This window comes from Monodelphis domestica, chromosome 3, assembly GCF_027887165.1.
Source record: "Monodelphis domestica isolate mMonDom1 chromosome 3, mMonDom1.pri, whole genome shotgun sequence".
In the NCBI taxonomy this organism is placed as follows: domain Eukaryota; kingdom Metazoa; phylum Chordata; class Mammalia; order Didelphimorphia; family Didelphidae; genus Monodelphis; species Monodelphis domestica.
In genome coordinates this window covers 277168404-277191389 of record NC_077229.1, presented here as the reverse complement: position 1 = coordinate 277191389, position 22986 = coordinate 277168404, and the positions used below count along the sequence as shown (strand labels likewise).

General features: G+C 37.4%; 1 protein-coding gene across 20 annotated transcripts in view; it reads left to right on the top strand.

Annotated features, from left to right (window-relative positions):
- Positions 1-22986, top strand: part of ZNF521 (zinc finger protein 521) — a 348179-nt gene that overhangs the window by 292362 nt on the left and 32831 nt on the right. For 10 of the 20 annotated variants that reach the window (XM_056823812.1, XM_056823825.1, XM_016431652.2 and 7 more), the window contains 3 exons: positions 3768-3833; positions 12766-12897; positions 15736-15851. In XM_056823812.1, coding sequence (XP_056679790.1) covers positions 3768-3833; positions 12766-12897; positions 15736-15851 — 314 coding nt within the window. Of the gene's footprint in view, positions 1-3767; positions 3834-12765; positions 12898-15735; positions 15852-22986 lie in introns of those variants that run through there. The other 10 variants (XR_008917697.1, XM_056823829.1, XM_056823828.1 and 7 more) reach the window with 1 other exon arrangement.

Genomic DNA, 22986 nt, shown 5'->3' with positions numbered 1-22986 from the left:
AACTGATGGTCATTCTCTTCAATTTTTGTATTTTGTTCTTCCCTTAAACAAAATACTTTTCTAAGCAACTCCTGGGTTTGTTTGTTTTTTTTTAATCAGGCCCATTCATCATCTTTGATTTTCTGTTTTGAATGGGGTTTGGGGGTGGGAAATCCATCATTGCCTGCCCACTTCAATCCTAAACCAGACTTTAATGAGTCTAAAGATCTTCCACACAATTCCGTGCACTTTTTGTTGTGTTTTCTCACAGGTGATGCTGAATCATCCAGTAGTATTGCTTCCTATTGGCAGCAGCAAGGCTAGATGGATAGAGCTGGTCTTGTGGTGGTGTGCACAGTGCCCTCCCTATCTATCCCAGCATGTAATGATTGTATTAATTGGCCTGCCCAGAATGTCTCCTGAGAAGGAAACATACCTGGCTCAATTTTTCCCCATTTCAAGTCACACTGGTGGTCACCTCTCTGAGAAGTTAGGAATTTGGAGCAGCAGTTAATGTGTTTTTCCAAAGGCCTAACTTACTACATCAAGGAGTGGCTTCCTAATAAGCACAGATAAATCTCTGTCTTGGAGTGAGAAAAGTCCAGGAATCATCCTTTTATTTCATCACCTAAAATTAATCCTCTGGGGTGGAATATCAAGAGCCCAACCTCCACCTGGATCCAGGTAGTGCATTTAACCAAAGAAGGGAGTTATTGCTATTGAAAGAAAGCCCATGAGCCTTGCTGGCTGGAAACCCTTCCTTCGTTGCCAGCCATATACTGTGTGGCACCATGGTTGGATTGGCTGTCCAGAGCCAAGGGCTGTGCATAGCATAAGGTTTCAAGAACTTGTAAAATACCTGGGATAGGAGGAAGGGGAAAAAACAGGTCCCTGTAGAAATCTTCTACTGAAGGGATGCTTTCCTAATAGCTGAGGGAGGCCAGGACGACAGCTGTCCCTGGATCACAGAGGTTCCAGAGCATTGGTTCTCAGGGAGAAAAGAGGCAAGGGATTTGGAAACCAACCTCACATGCCAATAAGGGCAATAAATGAAAAGACAACTTTTCCCTCCTTTCAATTCTAACTTACTTAATGAAATAATGAAAAACCAAAGCTAAGGAACAATTTTTAAAAGTGAAACTGTTGAATGGCAACATAGATAAGATATAGCAGAAGGGGAACATGAGTCCATGAATCTGGAAGCCTAGGTTCTAATCCTATCTCTCAAACTAATTAGTTGTATCGCCTTGAGCCAATCCTTATTTCTCTGGATCTCATTTGCCTTATGAATAAAGAGACTAGGGTGGATTGGGTGGATTAGATCTTCAAGGTCCCTTTGAGACCTAAAATTCTGTGTCTTGATGGAAGCCAAGATGACTCCTTTTTCCCTTGAAATTTTTTCCCCTTGACTTTTCTCCAGTTTATTTTCCCTTCTGCATTTTACATTAAAAAGGAAACACTCTGGGATCTTTGAAAACATTTAACCCAATAAATGCCATTTTGGAAGGTATTTATTAGAGTATTTTGCAATAAAAGGGTAATGCCATATAGTGGTCAGCCAAATCTCTGTTGTTGTAGTCATCTTTCTCCTATCATTTTTCAGACTTCCTCTGAGCATTGGAAGTGTTATTTGGTTTTGGAGTGATGTTAATCACCATATAGTAGTTTTATGTCATCCCACATTTTTCTTGGAGTCTAAAAGCTTAATCCAAAATATACAAAGAAAGATGAGACAGAACATGGGCTCACACATTGTACATTTATTTTTCTCTTAACTGTATTGTTGCAGTTTTTTCCTCTGCTAATATATTTTGACACCTTATAGTTGTAACCTGCTGTTCTCTTTAATTGCTTATTGTTATTAATTATATAGCAGTAACATAGTTGGCTGCTTGAGCCACTTGGCTGTAAAAAACTGCATTTATCATTATTGCCATTGGAGCTACTGAAATTTGCCAGCATTCTGTCCAGAGATGAATGTTTCTGAGCTTACATCCAGTAAAATTTTGAGCATGGATCAAATCCTTAAGCTTTTCCATTCTGCTGCTACTTCTTGCTTTCTCTGCTTTTTTGGGTGGGTCTCTCATTTTCTTCCCATCTTTTATTTAGCCTTCTTTTTGTTCCCTTCTCATTCATAACTTATCTTTTTTTTTTCTTTTCCCTCCCTTCTAACCTCTGGGCCCATCCTATTCTTTTCTCCAAACTTCACATATTCTTCCTATTGCTTTTGTCAGTCCCCTTCAACAACTCCACCAAATTTCCTTTCTTTCACCCCTTATTTTCTGTGGATGTCCTTTATTTATATTCTTTTATCATTAAATTCTAATTGATCATATGGATTAGATCTTATATGTCTAACCTCCTAGAGGATTATATTTTGAAAACTATCTTCATAGTCAGTGATAGCTGTAAAACTTGCAATATATGAATAAAAATAGAATAGAATTTTTCAGATCCTTGAATTCCAAACTTTTAGGTCTCTTAGGTCTATAGAATGCTATTCTGTAGTCGTTATTAATGCATTCTGTTATCTTTTTTAAAACAAAGCCCAAACAAAAGACAACTTATAGTGAATATTATGCCAGAAACCCATTCAACTCCAGGAACCAGAGCATCCTGGTCATAGCCCCCTCCAGCAATGCAGCAAGGACATAACATTAAATTCACCCTAGTTAAGCCAACTTAAATGGAGGCTCCTTGAACCTTCCTAAATAAAACTAGTGACCTTAATTACAATCAAGCAATTTAGAGGTTATGGAGTTCTAACTAGTACTACAGTATATCACTTTAATAATGCACAGGAAATGTCCTCTAATGGGTAGCATCATTTGGTTAGAACAAAGAATTCTAGTTTAAAAACACATTTCTAATAACCATTTTTAGAATTCTTTTGTCTTTTAGGCCACTACTTTTTTTCTCTCCAAAGGCCACATATTGAAAGTCACAGAAATTGAATGAGAAAAAAGTGAAATCTTTACAATTAGTGTTGCCATATGTATATAATCAGCACATCATTTTTTAGTTCTACCATAGTGATAACAAAGCATCTAGGTAAAAGGTTACCCCAGGAAATTTTGATTTGCCTTTGGGATTTTTTGTCTGTTTTTCTTCCCCAGCCATCATAGATATATTCTAAGCCCCAGTTCTGAACCTTAGTTCTAAGTACTTTTCTTTGCTTCAGAACATGTCATCTGTGTATCAATAATCTAAGTTTCTTAAGGGTTGAAGTAGATGACCTCTAAGGCCCTTTCCAACTTTCTGATTCTATAAGTCTACCATGATTCTTACAAATAGGACTAGGTCTAGAGATTCCCACCCAGCTTTTCATATCATTAAACCTGAGGGCATTCAAGACTCTCATCTTGTAAAAGTCCATGCAGGTGAACCACATTCCATTTCTTTGTTTTTATTTCATTTTAAAGCTGAGAAGCAGCCAGCAATCCGTGCTTTGTAGCTACAAGGAACAGCCTTTCAGTATTTGGAGACTTTCTCTTAAGACTATGAGTGGCTTTGTGCCAGAAAAGGAAGGGAAGAAAAAAAAAGGAAAGGCCTTGACCCTTGGTCTACACTCAGAACAACCACAACAAAAAGCACCTGATGAGAGTTGTGTATAGTATATAGTGCCAATTGCTAGTCTACTGCTGTGTGGAATTAATATTGACTATTCGACTGTCTCAGTTCTGTGAGATGCTTTCCCAGCAGACCTAACTTTAGAACAGGTTGCATTTGGTTTATGCTGCATGAAATATCCTCTTTCCATTTGACCAATTTGTGTTTTTTTTGTGCAGTACTCGAAGGTAGCTATACCTGTACTTCCACCAGTGACGGAAGTCCCAGACGTGGGGGCATTAATAGTAGGTATTTACCATCAAACTAGAGAAAAAGTCATCTGTCCAAACAAAAAGCATGAAAAGTACAACCTTCTAGCATGATTTGGCAAAGGGAAATTATTTGAAAACTTAGAGAACATCATTTAAAATACAAGTGTAGTTATTATCACATGTGGTATGCAAGGCCTAATAATTTGGGCAAATCTAGGATTTCAACACACCCACAATTTTTTAAATATTGTATTTCACATTTAATTCAAATGCAAAACATATCTTTTGTGTTCCCAGCATGAGTACAGTGTGTTGACAACTTCACCTTATTTTGATCAGAAACAAGCTGATCCATGAGACATTTATTTTGTGTCTACCTTTAGAGCTTCTATTTGGGTCCGTGCTTTTGGGCCCATTTCAGGGCAGTGCTAAAATAGAACTTCATGATTAAATTAGTGGCATAACAATATGCATTACTTTGCTAGGTCTTAGTATTGGGTGTTTTTCAACCTTCTTTTCAAACAGCTGGCAAAACCATAGAATCTTGATTTAATTTTCATCACTTGTGTGAGAGCCAATGTGGCATAGGAGATAGAGAAGGACCTAGGTTCAAGGCTTGCCTCTGACACATTCATTCACCCTTATGGTGCTCCAGGCAATTCTCTTGACTATGAGTTTCAGCGATGCTCACCTGCTTTGCTAGAGGGTATTTCTTTGCCAGAGAAAATCTTATACTAATGAAATCACAGATCTAATACCAGAGCATATCCCTTTAATCTCAGCACCATCACTTTCTGGAGAGGCAAGATTTCCAGAGGAGCAAATTATGCATGTCCCATAAATTGGTGGATAGCCCCATTGCTCATTTCTTGAACACTCTCTTGGTAATCGGATGCCCTTTGCTGCCCTCCTTCCCTAACAGCCACTGTTATTCAGCAGATAGGGCATCCGCTATATTTAAATCTTGCCTTACTCACTTGAAAACGGCTATTTTTCAAAGCTACATTTCAAAACCTAGTTTGTTAACTAAAGCTAAAGGAAATCTTTTATGATTATTATTATTTGTATTCCTGCATTGAGAAATTCTGTTTTAGCAGACATTAGGGCAGCACCAAAGGTTCACATGGTGAAAGTTTTGACTTTATTACATGGAGCCAGTGTGAGTGCAGCCAAGCAAAAATGGGAACAGTTGTTGAAGTGAAATGCACCCTTTACTTTAGATAAAAATACATTGAAGTTGAAGATGTAGGAGAGTGGCTTTTCCTTAAAAGCAGATCTAATTTTTTTAAACTGCCTTCAAAGAAATGAACCTCTGCTTTAATTGGATCCTATCCCATTAAGAGCCGCTGTGCCTGCATTGAGCAGCTCCCCTCTTCTTGGTGATTTTCTCTCCATGGGACAGCATACAAAGGTTGAACTTCCTTTGAAATAGAGGGAGACTATGGGAATAGTTGGAATTGTTGGTAATAGGTCTGTCATGGGGACCAAAAGACTCATAGCTGGGAGGGACCTTTAGAAATCATTGAGTCTAATACCGTCATCTTACATATAGAGAAACTGAGGTCCTGTGCGTTAACTCCAAGGACCACTCAGCTATTAACTAGCAAAGCAGAAATTTAAACACAGATTTTCTGACTTGAAATACAGGTTACTTTCTACTACACAGTCAAAAATATGACTTTGGGAATTAGGACAAAAGGAGGGAAGCATCACCTCAGAGTGTATGTTATTTGGTGGCCTCATATATTCTCAGAACCCTAGATTTTAATCTACTTCAGATTTGGATTAGAAACTTGGGTTAGGAAGGAGAAGGGCCAGTACAGAACAGAAACAGGAGAAAAGGAATTGAAGTTGTTTACATCTCCATCAGACCCAGAACTCAGATCATATATCTTTCTCCTTCTCCACCTGCCAACTCTATGTTCAATCTCCTTCCTGAAGTCTCTGTTGATCTCCCAAACTGAAGAGCAATCTATTTTTATGAATAATATTCTAGTGTTCCCCTTCCAAAAAAAAAAAAGAAAGAGAAAGAGACCCTCTAGTAAGTATTCTATACAACCAATAGCAGTCATCAAGGAATTGGATGATATTGCATCTCAGAGAAGCTAAAATCCCACATCCTGATTCTCCCATCCTTACCCACCTGGACCTCCCACTAGTTTCCAAGCTGCTGATGTTTATGGGGCTCTAGGCAGCCCCCAGGCTCTTTTAAATCTGCTGGGTACAGTGCAGGCTACCCCAGTTGAATCATTTTCTACCCAAGTCCTGCTGATAGTAAGAAGTCCAAAGCAGGAAACTGTCGTGTCAATATTAGAGCCTTTGAATAAAAAAAAAGGTTCAAAGCCCATTAGTCCTTTGGTATACTGGCAACAGCAACAACAGATTTAAAACAAGACAAAACAAAAACAAATTCAAAGTCCAAAAGGGTGGTTCAGTTCAATTCTGACTTGTATTTTCTCTAGCTCCTAGAAATAGGAACTGAAGGAAGAATTAGTGGACAAAATGTCTTTTTTGCCACCACCCCCCTTTTTTCCCCTAGATATAAGGGCTCCCACTGCTAAAAGTATTGTTTTTAGAACCTGGTGCTCATTTGAATTGGGGATTACCAGCTCTCATGGCAATATTCTGATGTTCACATTTCATCTCAATGTACACCGTTTCCTATTTTTGGTGGTATAATCATAAAGACTGACAGCAGCAGAGGTTCTTAGGAGAGGCACCAGAATAAGGTGTTAGTGTCAGTCTTCAGGCACCATTCATTTCCATAGGTGATATTTCAGAAGCATAAATGCAGCACTTTTAAACAGGTTCAAAGGAAACTTAGCATGCTACCCAGGACCCTCCAACCCTCCCTTACTTTGGAGTCTGGAGAAGCGCCCCTCTTCCTCACAGCCTTTGAAATCTGAATGAAATTCTCCACTGCCAAATTAGCACTTCTCTGTTTATGTTTACAGCTGCGAAATGTGTTCAGTAGGCTCCTACAAGAAACTATAGTGGCAGGAGTGTGGGAACCGAGAAGGAATCGATGGTTGTGTACATGGCAAATTACAGCAGAGTTCTGTGGCCGGTCTCTCTCCCCCTGCTTTCTAGGGTGAGCCATTGTAGCTGAGGGGTTAGTTTTGTCATCTGTGGTGTTTCTTTGTTGCTCCTCAGACCTCTGGCTTATAAATGTGTGCTCAGGAAATTAACTTAGGGAAGAAGGAGAAGCAAAGTAGAAAGGGGAAAAGAAATTGGTTTAGGGCATAGTTTTCTTATGGAAAGAGAAAAAAAAGACACAAGGCTAAAGTAGTCCACCCTTTGTAACTGGAAAATTACAGCAACTGCAGGCCATCCGATTCCTGTGTTTGGATTCTGAGGGCAGAGTTTTACTCCCACTCTGATCAGAGCTTTTAAGTATGGACCTTGCCACATGATGATTTACCAGGAGGGGTTTATATCTTTGGACCTTAGCCTATAGATTTATGCAGTGTAAGAGGCTGAAGGACCCTTCTGGACAGTCTCGGGGGTACCCAAGAGAAAGAGTCCTACTTATAAACCGTTACAAATTGGTCCTCCGTAATGGCTGTAGTGTTGATCAGACAATATAAGGGGGCCCCCAGTGGTTACTGGGATAACAGCTGCATGTAAGTCAACCACTGAACATTTGCTTGTAGCCGCGCTAGGTTTTTGTTTTTATTGAAGGAAAAGGAGCATAAACATGGGACATACAGTCTGGAGGCTGCTTAAAGGGTTTCTCTTGTTTAAAGCTTATATTGAAATGTCAGTGTCTTCTGTTAAACTAACAATTGCCATGTTGAGCTTGTAACTTGAGTTGTGCGTGAACATCCAAATGGTAACAATTTTATCGGTTTTCTAAGCAATAAAAGTAGCAAATTAGCAGATGTGCAGGCCCAGGTTTCAGAAGTCAGAGGGGTAGAAATAATCTACCCCTTTTTAATTGGCTTTAGAAGAGAGTGGGCTTTTATTCTTACAGTTTCAAGTTTTATAGCTTGACTCTCAAGCCTCCTACTAGGGTAATGGATTGCACCTCAATTACATTCTGCCTCTCTCCATTGAAACATTTAATATTTGAGTAAATATTTACATTACTATCAGCCTCTTCTATGTAGAATTGATTCCTGTTTACATTTATGTACAAATGTATCACCTGAGTGAGGATTAACAAACGGAAATAATTAACTTAGTTGAGATTTCTACATGCAGACAGCAAAATAATTTCAGTCATGTCAAAACCATCTTCTGTTACAGCTTTGAGTGGATATCCATGGAAAAGGCAGTTAAGACCTCCCATTTATAATCTGCAGTAGTTGTTTGATTCTAATTATACTTAGGTAGGAACTAAATCATAAGATCGTAGGATTTCAGTCAGAAGGGACCTTAGAGATCTCATCCAGTCACTCCCATTTTTGAACTATATATCCAGGATTACACATACATATCAAAACCTGTCCAGAGTATTAAAGAAAGTAGTTTTACCTTTTGGTCTTGAAAAGCACAAATTTATTTTTGAAAAGTTCATTTCTTCCTTTGTTTTCATATAATTTTCTTTTTTTTTCTACTTCTTACCAGTTGCTTTTTTTGTACCAATTTGGTCAGAAGTACTTTAATATTGATACCATAGCTGAGAGTTGTTTGTTTCTTTTAAGATTTTATACATTATTTCTTACATATAAGTCTTGTAAGGACTTAACTAACCTTCTTAATAGAATATTCTAAGTGTTAGTTGACTCATTTGATTCTGAATCTCACTTTAATAAATGAGTCAGATAGTATTTTTCAATTACTGTCAGCCACTACTTTTTAAAGAACCAGAGATAATTATTTTGATGGCATTTTAAAAAGCTGCTCAGCACTTTTTATGAGGCATGTGTGTGTTTATGTGTATGTTTCTATGTACATATGTTGACATGTGTGTTTATGCATGCTCTTGTGGAGATGGAGAAAAAGAAAGCTTTCCAAAGTGAATAAAATGGCTTTTTAGAACAGGTTCTGATGTGGTATTATACTCAAAATAGAAATTCTTGAATTTGTCACTGGGTGAATAACTTTTAATTAAAATTAAATTTGGTTCTAGGCTATAATATTTGCCTCGGTTCATCTTGTTTACTAAACAAAGATAGGGTCAGACAGAAGCCAACTTGAGAGTGGAAAGAATGACCAGACTTAACAAGATTTATCAAAAATTTTAGAAATCTTTAGGAAAAGTAAGGTACAGAATTTAGCTTCATCCTAGTTAGTGCTAACATGTCTAGAATAAACTAGAAGCTTCTTTCAGTCAAAGTAATTGGATTTTTTTCCCTTAAAGTTCATTTTCAAAAATACTCTCCAATATGAACACAGACATATCACACTTACATCATTATAACGTTTTGAGGTCCCCTTTTTTTCTTTAATTTTTCATGATATCTCTCTAGTGATCTGTATTTCCTCATGGCGGAAGGCAGAGGAAAGGCAAAAGAGAGATTAAGAGATGGATAGCAAAGATATTTTCACAAAATACCAGTGTTTTTTAAGAGATGAATATCAAAGATATTTTCATATCATGCCCATCAGTGTTTTTTATTTTTAGAATATTTTTGTGTGTACGTTTATAACATTTGCTTTGTGAGGATTCATGTATTTATGCTCTTATTTTCGGATTTGTTTGCTGTGGTTTACCTATCACATCACTCTATTAGAAAGACCAGCTTTGAGTGAAATGGGCATGAAAAAAATCAGTTATAGGAACCAACTCATTTTTACTACCATATTTTAGAGGTAGTTAAATGCTAGAAGAATCCAACACAGATATAATGTACAGGGTTCTTTACAGCATTCCATGGACCTACCTTGTAATTCAAAACCTACTTGGGTTCAAGAAAGTCAGTTGCATAAGTCCATGAGAAAGATTTCTAGCTAGACATAAACTGATATGAAAATGATCTGAAGACCATAGTAGCCTTAATTTCCAAATGATTTGCCACTGTGATATGCCAGCCAAAAAAAATGATTGTGATCTTAACCATCAACCTTTTGTGTCCAGAACATGGGAAAGTGATAGAACCCTTTGATTATGCTCTGAGTAGATCACATCTAGAATATTGTATTTTGGGTGCCATATTTTAGGAAGGATATTGATAAACTACAGCAAATCCAAAAGAAGTAGAAGATAGAATTGAGTCATTCCTTCCAAATTTAATATTTTATGAGTAATAAGTCATATTGAAATATAAATGCTGATGACTTTTCTAACAGAAAATGAGCTATATGTATCATAAAGGAGTTTACATATATATTTACATATATGTATATATGTGTGTACATTTGTATATGTATACTCATACACACATATATTTTTATATCTACTTTTGAAATTTCCATTGTCACTACAAACAAAAAAGCTCTAGTTAGGAAAAAAAGGCCATTTTGTAGAGAAATAATAACTTGTGCGGGAGCTATAGTTACAGACCTCATTTTTGCTCTACCAAAAGAGTGTTCTATGACAATACAAGAAAAGCCATCAATGCCACAAATATTGTCTCTTGCATTTTGATGGTTGATTATTTTTGATTACACATGTCCCTTGTCCTCTAATAACGTTTCCTCTGTTGTTTCATCACATCTAAATTTAGGAAGGCATATCATCAAATGTTGCTCACTAGGTGGTGATTGTTTTCATCCTAGGCAGTTCATAGAAATGGTCTACAAAGAGGAGGGATTGCTATCTCCAAAAGTGGAAGGAGCACCTACACTGGTAAAATGACCATACCTTTATGAAATATTGAAAAATTGCACATGGTCATAGCCCAATGTTATTAGCAACAATTATGGTTGAGAAATGAAGAAAGTAAGGTTTTTATTTAGCCATAATTACACCAAAATAATAATATGCAGCATATGGGAAATAGAAATTCATTTCAGTTTCACTAATTCTGCTCCTGATTAACTTACTGACCCAGTTACCTCATATACAATAGCATCCCTTACCTCCTCAATTTCTGGAGGAAGGTAATATTTTATTTGTGACTCTAGGGGGAAAAAAGGACCAAAACCTCTTGATCATGTATAATCCTTAAGGCTTTTTGTATTACCCCCTTGTCATCTCAGTATGCACAATTAAAACCCCTCTTACATAATTATAATCAAGGAATTTACTGTGCCACCCAAATGCAGAGTGGGTTTTTATGTCTTGGAAATGTAGACAGTACCGGGTGGCTTAATTAGTGCTTTGCTTCTCTTTTTATAAATTCCAATCCTCTGCTTCTAAAGACTCCTACTTGTGTGAGAAGAAAGATGAGGAATACAAATAGAGTGATTCTACTCCTACTTAGCTAATAAGAAGTCACTTTGTAATTGGGATTTTGTGATGCTGGCAGTACCAGTTGGCTCACCACTTATATAAATCATTTTTCCTGTGACCTGAAGGGAGGAAATGTTTGCATCTGGACATGTTGCCCATATACTGCTTTGCCCCCAGAATATTTCACTGTAAATTCTCTTGGTAGAGTGGCTAATAGTCACATAGTATGAAAAGAAGGGGGACAATTTTATTTTCACAAATTGGATGAAAACCAGGGAATGAGGGTTAAATGCCTCTCTCTTGATCAAGAGATGTTTTTTTAGAGGTAATCCCAATGTCACTGATTTTCATTGTTTATTATAACAAATTGAGATGAGACTTGGGAAGGAGACAGTATAAAGCTTTTAATCAAAAGGAAATCTGTTATTAGAACAGTTGGGGAAATTGTTTTTGTAACGAAGAGTGGTTGACCCATTACAAGATGTTGCCTAAGAGCAAAATTTGGGTAGAAGTTATGTGATTTACCATGTCAAATATATTTAGCTCTGCTTGGGCTGAGCAGAATGTGGGAACTGAAAACAGTAGATGTTTCACACAATCTATTCTTTCCCCCAAGTTTGCGAGAAAGGATTTGTATGGGAGCCTCAATACAGATATGCAAATTTTAAAGCATTTTTTGATTCAAAAGGGTAGCAGTATTATTATTATATCATATTTAGAATGATAATGTTTGTAATCTGACTCCATGACTCAGTAAAATGGCTCAATTTTTCCCACTAGATTTTTTTATATTGTATATTATCACTTTACTGCTTTAACATTCATTCATTCTTTCATTCATTCAACAAACACTACAGAGCTACTACATGTAAGACAAAATATCTAGGAAAGTAGTTTCTAAATATTGCTTAGGGAATTGATCCTTTTATATCAGGATTAGAGTTCACAATTGAGTCCTTACCTAGCAACTATTAAATTCATCCATCCAATAGGAAATGTTCCTCACATGTGTTAGTGTAGGGGGATCTTGAACAGAATTGTAATGGAGAAAAGAACTTCAGAGAGGGGAAAAAAAAGATTAGATCAGAGAAAAAACCTTGTAAAGATGTAAAAGAAATTAACTCAGAAAAATACTATACCTTACTAGTTCCAGAATGGTTAAAAGCTGCCAGAAGATAGAAAAAGTAGGGAAAGATGACTAATATTCTTAGGAAGATTACAAGAGGCCTTATACTAACAATAGAAACAGAGATTTTTAGAGCCACCTGGCTAAAGAAACAAGAAATTCTGGTAAAAGGACTGAAAAAGCAGAAGAGCAGAATAGAGAAGGAAACTACAGGGGATGGCTATTCTCCTTTGGCAAAGAGAGTTAGATGTAAGGAGCTTTGCATTGAAAAGTATAACTTGATTTCATCATCCACTTTTTTGTGTGTTTTACCTGTGATTCCTTGGAATATGCCCTGAAAATACATATTCCTTAAACCTATGATATTTAGAGCTAGACACTTCTGACTTTATTCCTTCTTTATTATTCTATTTTTTTAATTTGCAAAACGTTTCGACATTGAAATTTATTCAAATTTTAGAAGCATAAGATAGATGTTTGTTAGGATAATCTTTACTATTTGAGAAAGAAACAAACATGGTTAAGTTTCACTTTTCCTTTTGATTCCTTTTCTTCTACAGATGAAGGACTGAACCACGAGTGCAAACTCTGTAATCAGACCTTTGATTCCCCTGCCAAACTTCAGTGCCACCTGATAGAACACAGCTTTGAAGGAATGGGAGGCACCTTTAAGTGTCCAGTTTGCTTTACAGGTAGGAAAACCAAGCTCAGAAAAACTCTGGGGTGTCTTAGGGTGACATCATGTCTTTCCTACAAATGCATACCTCCCATTGATATGGCCTTTTGCAGATATGACTTTAGGTCAATTTGGGGAAAGATGTTTGATTTCTGCATATTAGCATTATTGATTGCTGCCTACTTAAAGCCTCAGATAGGGATGGAGGTTAAGCATCAGTGTGCACAAATGGCATTTCAAATTCTTCTGTCAGAAGTTTGCATTTTTCCAATTGCAGAATGAGACCCACATTTTGCTCACTTTCATCCTCTTGATGTTCAAAGGTTACCAGGGTTAAAGCTGCCTGCAAAACAGCTGTGTTTTAATCACAGATGTTCAAATAGAAGCGTGGTGCTATTGTCCACACATCTGCTTTTCAGATGGGAAAAATTTTATAGCCCACTCCACACAAGGAATGAGAGAGCATTAGGGGAAGTAGTTTTGCTCAAAATCCATACTGAAAAAACAGATAGCATCCACTCTGTTTTATGTACAACCAAGTTTCTGATTTTTAATTAGATTTAAAAATGAATTTGCTCTTTTAATAGGAAGCCCTTATTATTATCATTTGACTTTATAAGAAGAAAATCAGAAACTAAAATGAAACTCATTGTGTAAATGTGGCCAGATCTGCCCATCCCTAATATTCTCTCATCAGTGAAGATTCATTTTTTGGAGAATGCTTTGTGACAACTACATATTTGCATGGTTCATTGATGGTCAAAGATGCCTCAGCTCTGCCCATCTCTTCTTGCTTGTCAGGAAAACAAAAATATTTGCCTTCTCTAAAGAATTTTATTTTGATGGGGAGGGGATTCCCATAAGAAAATGCTAAGTACCAATTTTTATTTCACTGTATTTAGAATAGAGATTATTGTTCGGTCATAAATTTAAAAAGAATGGTCATTTTCACGGTATGACTTAACAGTAGTGCCTGAAGGTGTTGATAGCTCTGCTTTCAGCAATTTGTCTGAGAGATGGCTTCCTTCAGTTATTTTTTCAGTCACCCTCTTCTTTGTTTTTGTGAGTACTGTGGATGCTAGCAGGCTTTTAGAAGAGAAATGAGTTACCAGGGGAGGAATGTACCCTCAGAAGGATAGTAGCCTCATCGAGTTAGAATTGCAAGAGACTTCAAATTCCTTCCAGGCTAACCCCCTCATTTTGTAAATGAAGAAATTCAGATGTCTAGAGGGATGGTGCCCCTCCTCTCACAGACAGTTAGTGGCCAAGAGCTGAGCCCAGCTCTTCTGATTCCAAATCGAGTCCTCTTTGTACTATACCATGCTCTTCTCATACAGATACCAGAAAGTTGCCACAACCTAGTGTATCTTAAGGTACGAAGAGTTGAGAAACCGGTAGAGAAGGTGGCTCATTGGACTAAGAGCCAAGTGGAGAGGTGCTGGATTAAAATCTGACCTCGCATACATCCTAGCTGTGTGACCGTGGGGAAGTCACATCACCCCAATTGTCTTCTGCCTTAGAACCAATACTTAATATTGATTCCAAGACAAAAAAATAAAAATTCTTTTTTAAAAAAAGAAACAAATTGAAGACAAGGATTCCTTTCTAAAACTTGATATAAGAACACTTCACAAAATAGTCCTAATCATAGTTCTCCCAATGAGTCAGATCCCTGATAAAATAATTTTTTAACATTTGAACTAGTAGTTCTAAAATGTGTGAAGGTGGATGGAAATTAGTTGATTCTGATCTGTATGAAAACCCTGCTCTTTTTTTCAGTATTTTTTTTTAACTGTTAAGGAGACAACAATGCATTAATTATTAGCGAGGGCATTTGATGTGCCATCAGATCTAAACTGTATTAGTGGATCTTGAAAGAATTTTAGAAATGACAATGAAAAAAAATCTCCAGAACAAAGCATGGTATGTAGAAGAAGAAATCTGAGCAGTCCTTTAAGGTAATGAGAAATGTGATTAAAATGTATGACTCACAAGAACAATATTCTAATATTTTATGTTGGCTTGCAATTAGAATAATTTTAATGATTAGAGTGGAGTCAAAGTCAAATGCCAGCATCTTTAATAAATCCTTTCCCTGCCTATACAGATTAATATTGTAGATGCAAACTTTTTTTAGGTCACAGTGCACAAGGCATCCATCAGAAGTCAGTTCTGCCAACCCAAACACTGCCTCTGGCATATACAATTTAATTATTAATAGTATGTCTCCTAGGTAAACTGTTACACAGTCTTAGGGCCTTGTTTTGTAGTCATTAAAATTGAACATGTTTATATTATTGAAACCCTTGCATTCAGTGTGTAGGCAGAGTTGATCTTAAAGTATCCAAAGAGAATTTACCTGCCGTTCTGTTTCACATTTATAGACAGTGCCCCAGAGTAGCTGTGGGATATAATTTTTAGCATTAACACATTTAAATAGAGAGCTGTTTGCTAGCTACAACTCTGGGCAAATACAATAAACAGAGCTTTGGCATCTAGGCTTTCTTAACCTGTGGGTTGCTGGGAAATGAGTCATTTTTTGTTCATTCTCAGGGCTGCTCATTTGACAATTTCCAGCTTTATTTTTTAAGTGAATTGCAGAGAGCAAGGCATCTATAAATCTTTCCTTTACAGTTGTTTGGACTGAATTAGACAGAGAGTAGAGTTCATCTCAACAAACATGAGAAGGCAGCAGTTAACAAATGCGACTTCAGTCTCACCAGTTGGATGGCCCCAGCCAAACCCAGGAAGGCGGTGTGTCAGCCACACTCCTGGGCCTTCTCGGGAAATAACTGACTAAATGCATTTTTGAAATGAAATAACTTAAAGTTCACCATGCTTTTTATCATTGCAGTGTTCGTCCAAGCAAACAAGTTGCAGCAGCATATTTTCTCAGCCCATGGACAGGAAGACAAGATCTATGACTGCACACAATGTCCACAGAAGTTTTTCTTCCAAACAGAGCTGCAGGTAATGTCCCCACGAGGAGGGCTGAAAGTGAATTTGGTTGTTATGATTGTAGGAAACAAAGCGTTTTTAAATCTGGATTCGTGACATCACTCACCCTGGGCTCCTCCCCAAAGCTGTGTGTATGTGTGTATTAGAGCAAGTGGCGAATAGGATTTTGGATTAAGGGATACCAAAAATAGCTCGCCTCTGGCTGCCATCAATCATAAAAGAAGTAGAACAGATCTGTTAATGGGCCTACCAGTTCAATGGCATAAAGTCGAGGGATGAGGTTTCAGGACCACTGGGATCAGGTTTCCCTTTCCTGACTAACACGCATCCCCTGTTGGGTTTAATTCTCACGGAGCCACCACCGTGGTAGGTAGGCGCCCACGTGTGTTCTGGCCTCCAGGGCCTTGAAATTGGAGGGGAGAGAAAGGAGGGAAAATTCACAAGTTTTTGACTTCTACTCTGAGTAGGAGGAGGTTGCTGTCAGCTAGGAAGGGGAGCTAGATTGGTCTATAGATGTCAGAGGCTCCACTCTTGAACAGCTACTCTGTGGAGAAAGATATCAGAGAAAGTCTGTCTCTGTTGCTTCATCTCCTTGGACACGTGAAATGTTTTACGTGAAACTATGTTGCTTCTCTTGTTTAAAAAGGGGAGAGATAGGATTATTAGTGACTGAATAGTTTAAGGTATCATTATTCATTTAGAAACCTTGCAATATAGGCCCTTTTAGTGATCAGCTTATGTGTAAACAGGCTATAAGAAAAGCCATATAAAAAGAATATATGAAGGCACAAGGGAATGAATGTGACTATCATAATGCATTATTTGATGTGGTTTTAAAAAATAAAACTGAGTTTTTCTTATCATTTCTAAGAAGAATCATATCCTGTTTTGATTACTAATGAATGGGAAAGAGAAAAGAAGCAAGTCGTATATGTTGCTTAGAAGAAAATCTTGTTAAAAGTGTTTGATGATAATTCTATTTTTATTGCAATAACATTGTTTTGGTCATTCAGGAATATCCAATGAGGGATGCTGGGAGATTTAGTTAATGTGACTTTTGGAATAGGATTTTGTTTTTAGTGATATTTTGGAACAGAATGGGAAAGCACCTTCACAATTAGTCCAAATCACTAATTTTATAGAGAAGACTACTGAGATTTAGAGAAAAGAGATATGATGAGTCTGAGACTCATCTTTTAACCCAGACTCAAACTTTTAACCCAGAACATCTTAGTTAGCTAGGCAGTGCAGGGGATAGAGTGCCAAGCCTGGAGTCAAGAAAACTGGGCTCAGATACCCACCCTGGGCAAGTCACTTTACCCTGTGTGCCCTTCTTGATCTGTAAAATAAGCTGGAGAAGAATATGACAAAACACCCTGGTATCTTTGCCAAGAAAACACTAAAAGGAGGGGGCACAAAGAGTCAGACACAACTGAAAACAACTAAACTATAGCCAAGTCGTACTTCATACTTAATGACTTTCTCAGCAAAGCTCCTTGAGAAAGCCATCCATGCCTGGTATTTCTAGTTCCTCTCCTTTCATTCACTTCCTATCTCTTGGTAGTCTAGCTTCCAACCTTGTCATTTCACTAAAACTGTTCTCTTCAACATTACTATTAGTCTCTTCCACATTTAATGGCCTTTTCTTCATCTTTATGGTTTTCTGACCTCTCTACGGCATCTAATAGGTTCTACCTGGGTTTTCTTCTTATTTTTTTTTCTGAGTATATTCTTACTTGGTGATCTCATCAGCTCTGATAGATTTAATTGTCATCCCTGCGTATATGATCTATGTCCAATTTCTCTCCTGAACTCTAGCCTATTAGATATTGGGAATGATATATTCCATGGACATCTTAAGTTCAGTGCATCCAAAATTATCTTCCCTCCCAAACCCACTCTTCTACTAAACTCACCTATTATTGTCTAAGGTAATGGGGTCAAACTCAAGCAGCATTTCTCTGAATCACATATTGCCTTAGAATACCACAAATTAACATTATCTATATTGTATTGTGTTCTTATTTATTTTGTTAAATATTTCCCAGTTGTTTTTTAGTCTGTTTCAGGGGCATGAGTTTGATAGAATCATTCTTCCAGTTACTATCCAGGTTCAAAATCTCAGTGAAAACTTCAGTTCCTACCTCTTGTTTATCTGGTGTGATCAAACAGTTGCCAAATATTATTTCTTTTTTCTACAAAAATCAGTCACATACATTCCCTTCACACATTCACTGTCCTCTTGCCAGCACCGTTGGATTGGAATCCATACCACAAGGCCTCCTCCCCTCGTAGGTCTAATCATGTCACACTGTCCTATTCAGTAAATTTCATTGGCTCCCTGGTACCTCTAAAATCAAATATAAAATCCTTTGTTAGGTATTTAAATCTAAAGTTCAGTTCACAATCTAGTCTTTTTTTTTTTACCTTCCCAGTCATCTGACTTAAACCCTCCTTACATGCCCTCACACATGATGCTCTTTTCCCCCATCTCCATGTTTTTCCATTGACAGTTCTTTTGCATGCAGTGTCCTCCCTCCTCACCTCCACTCAGTGGTTTAATAAGTGCTCGAGCTATCATTTAATTAATGTAGGGTATACTAGCATAGAAACTCTCTCTTCCAATGCAGATCAGCAAATTGCTTGTAACAGACAGACCAAGTAGCCTGAGACATCACATCAGAGGATGTGTCATTAGCCAAAGTCACACGATTAGTTTGTGAGAGTCATAATTTGAACTCAAGACTTCCTAATTCTATGTCCTGGCATCCATCCAGAATTCCATGGTACCTTTCACTTTGAAGCAGTGACTAGGGCCTGGGAAATGGGAATAAGCAGTTGAAAATGCAATTTTTGTACTCCATCTAGGAGCTAAAGACTAAACTAAACTAAAATTTCATTTTTCTCTTTATTAGTAGATGTTAGACCTTTGAGATGTATAACCCTCATTGTTTTCATTACCGGAATCCCAGCCCCAAGCATAGTTTTGGTGTGGGGCCCAGAGGTAATAGAGCAGACATAATTAAACATATCGATCAGGACCCCAGTTTTTTTTCAAGGAACCCCTAGTGATATCTTAGGATCCCCAAGGGTTTTGTGGAATAGAGTGTTTGAAAGCCATTGTTTTCTATTCTTTTCATTAGACTCTGTTCAAATAAGGAACACACAACTCTTCAGAAATGCTTATGATCTCAGTGGCAGAGAGTACAGTTCAAATAATTTCTGACTCATTCATTTTAATTCAGCTAAACATGCCCTGATCTCATAAGCCAAAATGCTAGCTTGATTTTTAACCTGAGGGGGCAGTAATGTTAGTTTGCTATGACCAGGACTAAAAATCAAGTGTCCATTGTCTGGCTGGAAACAAAGGCTGAGCTGATAAATTTAAGGTCCTATCAGTATACGTAGCTTCTGCTACAGGGCGATAGCATTAACAGCATGAGATGAGGATTTGCTCGTTTGAGGCCAATGTATTGCCTCTAGTTGTACATGTATACATATGGTGCCTATGCAGGTATCCTGTCGGCTCTCGTTCCTGTGATACGTTGTAGTGTTCATCACTAAGCCATCAATTCTCCCTTCACATTTCCTAGTTATTTGGTTCCTTAGTTTGAGGTTATAACCTAAGGCATTCTTAGGCCTCTGCATTTGTATTCATTATTCCAGTTACTTCTACACTGAAGGTTAGAAGAAAGAATTAATGTATTTTTTTAAATATTGATTTTTTTTTATCTCCTGTGTGGACCCTGGGCATGTTAAGTCTGGGAAAAACAAAATACAATTTTATTAAGTGAATGAATTAGAAAAAATAATTGAGATTAGGAAATAACATGTCAGTCCAAAAAGTAAAATCCATTGGCCAAGACAAAAGATAAAATCAAGCCACTTTGTTGGCAATGACTTAAATCTTTGCCATGTACATTTTTTTCTTTAATTTTTTTTTCAACCAAAGAAAATTGTCTTTTCCTCCCACCTCCTCCTCCCCACACATTGAGAAAGAAAACTACAACATACATAAATACCCCCCCCCCCATTAGTCATATTCAGATAGATACACACAGAGATGGGGGGAGGAGAGAGAGAGAGAGAGAGAGAGAGAGAGAGAGAGAGAGAGAGAGAGAGAGAGAGAGAGAGAAAGCTATCTATGTCTTAGTCTGTACTCTGAATCCATCACTTGTCTATCAGGAGGCAGATAACATATTTTTTCATGAGGGCTCTGCAACTGTGATTGCTCATGACTTGAGCAGAGTTCTAAACACACACACACACACACACACACACACACACACACACACACACACACACATTTAAACCCTTATCTTCTGTCTTAGAATCATTATTAACTATTGGTTCCAAGGCAGAAGAGCAATAAGGGGTCAGGACCACACAGTTAGGAAGTGTCTGAGGCCAGATTTGAACCCAGGATCTCCCATCTCCAGGCCTGGCTCTCCATCCAATGAGCCAAATAGCTGCCACCTGTATCCATATTTTTAAGAATAGGTTAAAGATCCATTAATCTCTTAATCAATTAATTTTGTCACTAAACTATGGAGAAGTCATATAGTCCAACTACTATATCTTAAAAACTGAGGCCTGGAATATTTCATTGACTTGGCACAAGTCACACTGGGCCAAGATTCAAGCCAAGCACATGTATGTTTGAAGAGTCTATATAAGTATTCAAATTTCTAAAAATTCAAAGAGATGAGATTTTCAGCAACAAATTGTATTTGAGAATACCTGCCTCATAAAAGAGGGCAGCGAGGTGGTGCAGTGGATAGAAATCTGGGCCTGAAGTCAGGGAGACTCATTTTCCTGGGTTAAAATCTGAACTCAGATACTTGCTAGCTGTGTGACCCTGGGCAAGCCATTTCATCCTGTTTGCCTCAGGTCCTCATCTATAAAATGAGTTGGAAAAGGAAATGGCAAACTATTCTAGTATTTTTGCTTAGAAAACCCTAAATAGGGTCCCAGAGACTCAGACATGACTAAACAATAATCTTAGAAATGAATGAGAATGAAGGGATGAGCATAGGATAGATTATTCACAGTGAAGAAGTGCCATACTATTATGGCTTGTCATTTTGGGAAATAGAAATGATTTTATAGCTGTATTAATTAACCTCCATATCTGTGACTTTGTGGGTACCCCGTTAAAAGCACAAAAACTCTCCCGACTCGGGATCCCATTGGAACAGGGAACTCCTTTCCCAATATATACTGACTACCACTGCAACATACACTACAGTTTTGGAGTTTCCTTAGGTCCAGAGAGGTTGTGACTTGCCCAGGGCCACACTGAGCAAGGGTCAAATGGGGTCCTCCTGACAGTGAGGCTAGCTCTCCAGCTATTATTCCATTTTGTCTTCTCAAAAAACAAAAAAACAAACAAAAAATTTTATAGGAGTTAAATTGCTCTATGGGACATTGAGAGTACAGTGGGCAGGCAGTGCCCTTGTAGTGTAGCCAGTAATGCTCTGAAAAGTCATCCCTTCTGGCCATCATAGATGGAGAATGAGAAGGATCTTGGGAAGCCATCTTTTCAATGATCTCATTTAATAGAGAAGGAAAGTGGGACTCAGAAAGTGAAGGGACTTCACCCAAGTCACCAAAATAACAAGCATACAAGAGGAGGGTTTTGAACTCAAGTCCTCTGACTCCATAGCCACGCTCTTTCCGTGGTTACAGAAGGGGAATCTTTATTGTTCAGTAGGGCTTCTCCATTTCACTGTGAACTTCCTGAGCACTTGGGACTGTGTTGTTGTTGTTGTTGTTGTTGTTGTTGTTGTTGTTGCAGCTTCTTCAGAACTTAGCACAGTGCCTGGCATATAGTAGGTGCATAATAAATTCTTAACTTGACCTTTGGTATTGGCCACAGACTTTATGAAGTGGACAGGTGTATTCTTCACACCATTCTCTAAAGCTTCCTGACTAAAAGAGCCAAACTTAAGTCTAATAATTTCATCTCTACTTCTTATAAAATGATTCATTCGCCTCCTATTCCCTAATTCCCCAAATGTGGAAGTGATCTGCCTCTTCTTAAAGCATTCACAGAGCACTGTTTCTAAACCTCTCCTTTGTACTGTACATATATATATATATATTTATATGATAAAATATAGAATTTACTATATAATATTATATAATAAATGGAGGCAAGCAGAATTAAATAATATAAATAAATATATATTTAATATTAGAGTTGCTCTGTAAATTTTTTACTTTAGTAAAGTGGAAACAGCAACTAGGTGGTGCAGTGTATAGAACACCAACCTGGAGTTAAATTCAGCTTCAGACACATACTAGTTGTGTGATCCTGGGCAAATCATTTAACCCCATTTGCCTCAGTTTCCTCTTCTATAAAAATAAACTGGTGAAGGAAATGGCAAACCATTCTAATATCTTTTCCAGTAAAACTCCAAATGAGTCAAATATGACTGAAACAGCAGAATTAACAGCAATAATAATGGGCCCAGCATTGGATTTGAAATGAGAAGATTTAGGTTTGTTCTCTGGCTTTACTATTGATTACTTATATGATTTTAGAGAAAAGTGATATAATTTCTTTAGGCTTCAGTTTCCTCATCTGTAAAATAAGAAGGTATACTTAGATGGTCACTATGGTTACTTCCAATTCTAAATCTTACCATCTTGGTCTTTTCCTCTTCTCCCCAACCTTCCATCCCATCCCACCCAAACAATACCCTCTGTTAAGCTATAAACTTCTTGTGGAGTTTAATAAACTTTGATCAAATTGATTTGAATCATTTTCAATTTCTTGGCGAAGATTGGCCTTCTTGTACAGGAATGTTTTATTTACTTATAAAAATCATACACTATTCAAGCTGAAGGCACTTCAGAAGTCCTCTACTCAGGACCCTTTTTTATAAAGGATGAGGACTCAGAACAAGACAAGTTAAGAAACAGTCCATGGCCACAAACCTACTTAGTGGCATAGACTGGACAAGAACTCAGGTTTCCAAAGATAGTCTGGCATATTGCTTATGAAACTCTTCTCCAGGACAGGGGTCAGTAGTACTTAAAGGGAAGAGAGTATGGTATTCTTTCTTTGATTATGTTTTTTGAAGAGCTAAATAATGACTTATAGGCATATTTTAAATTGATTCAAGAAAGATTATATGTGTTA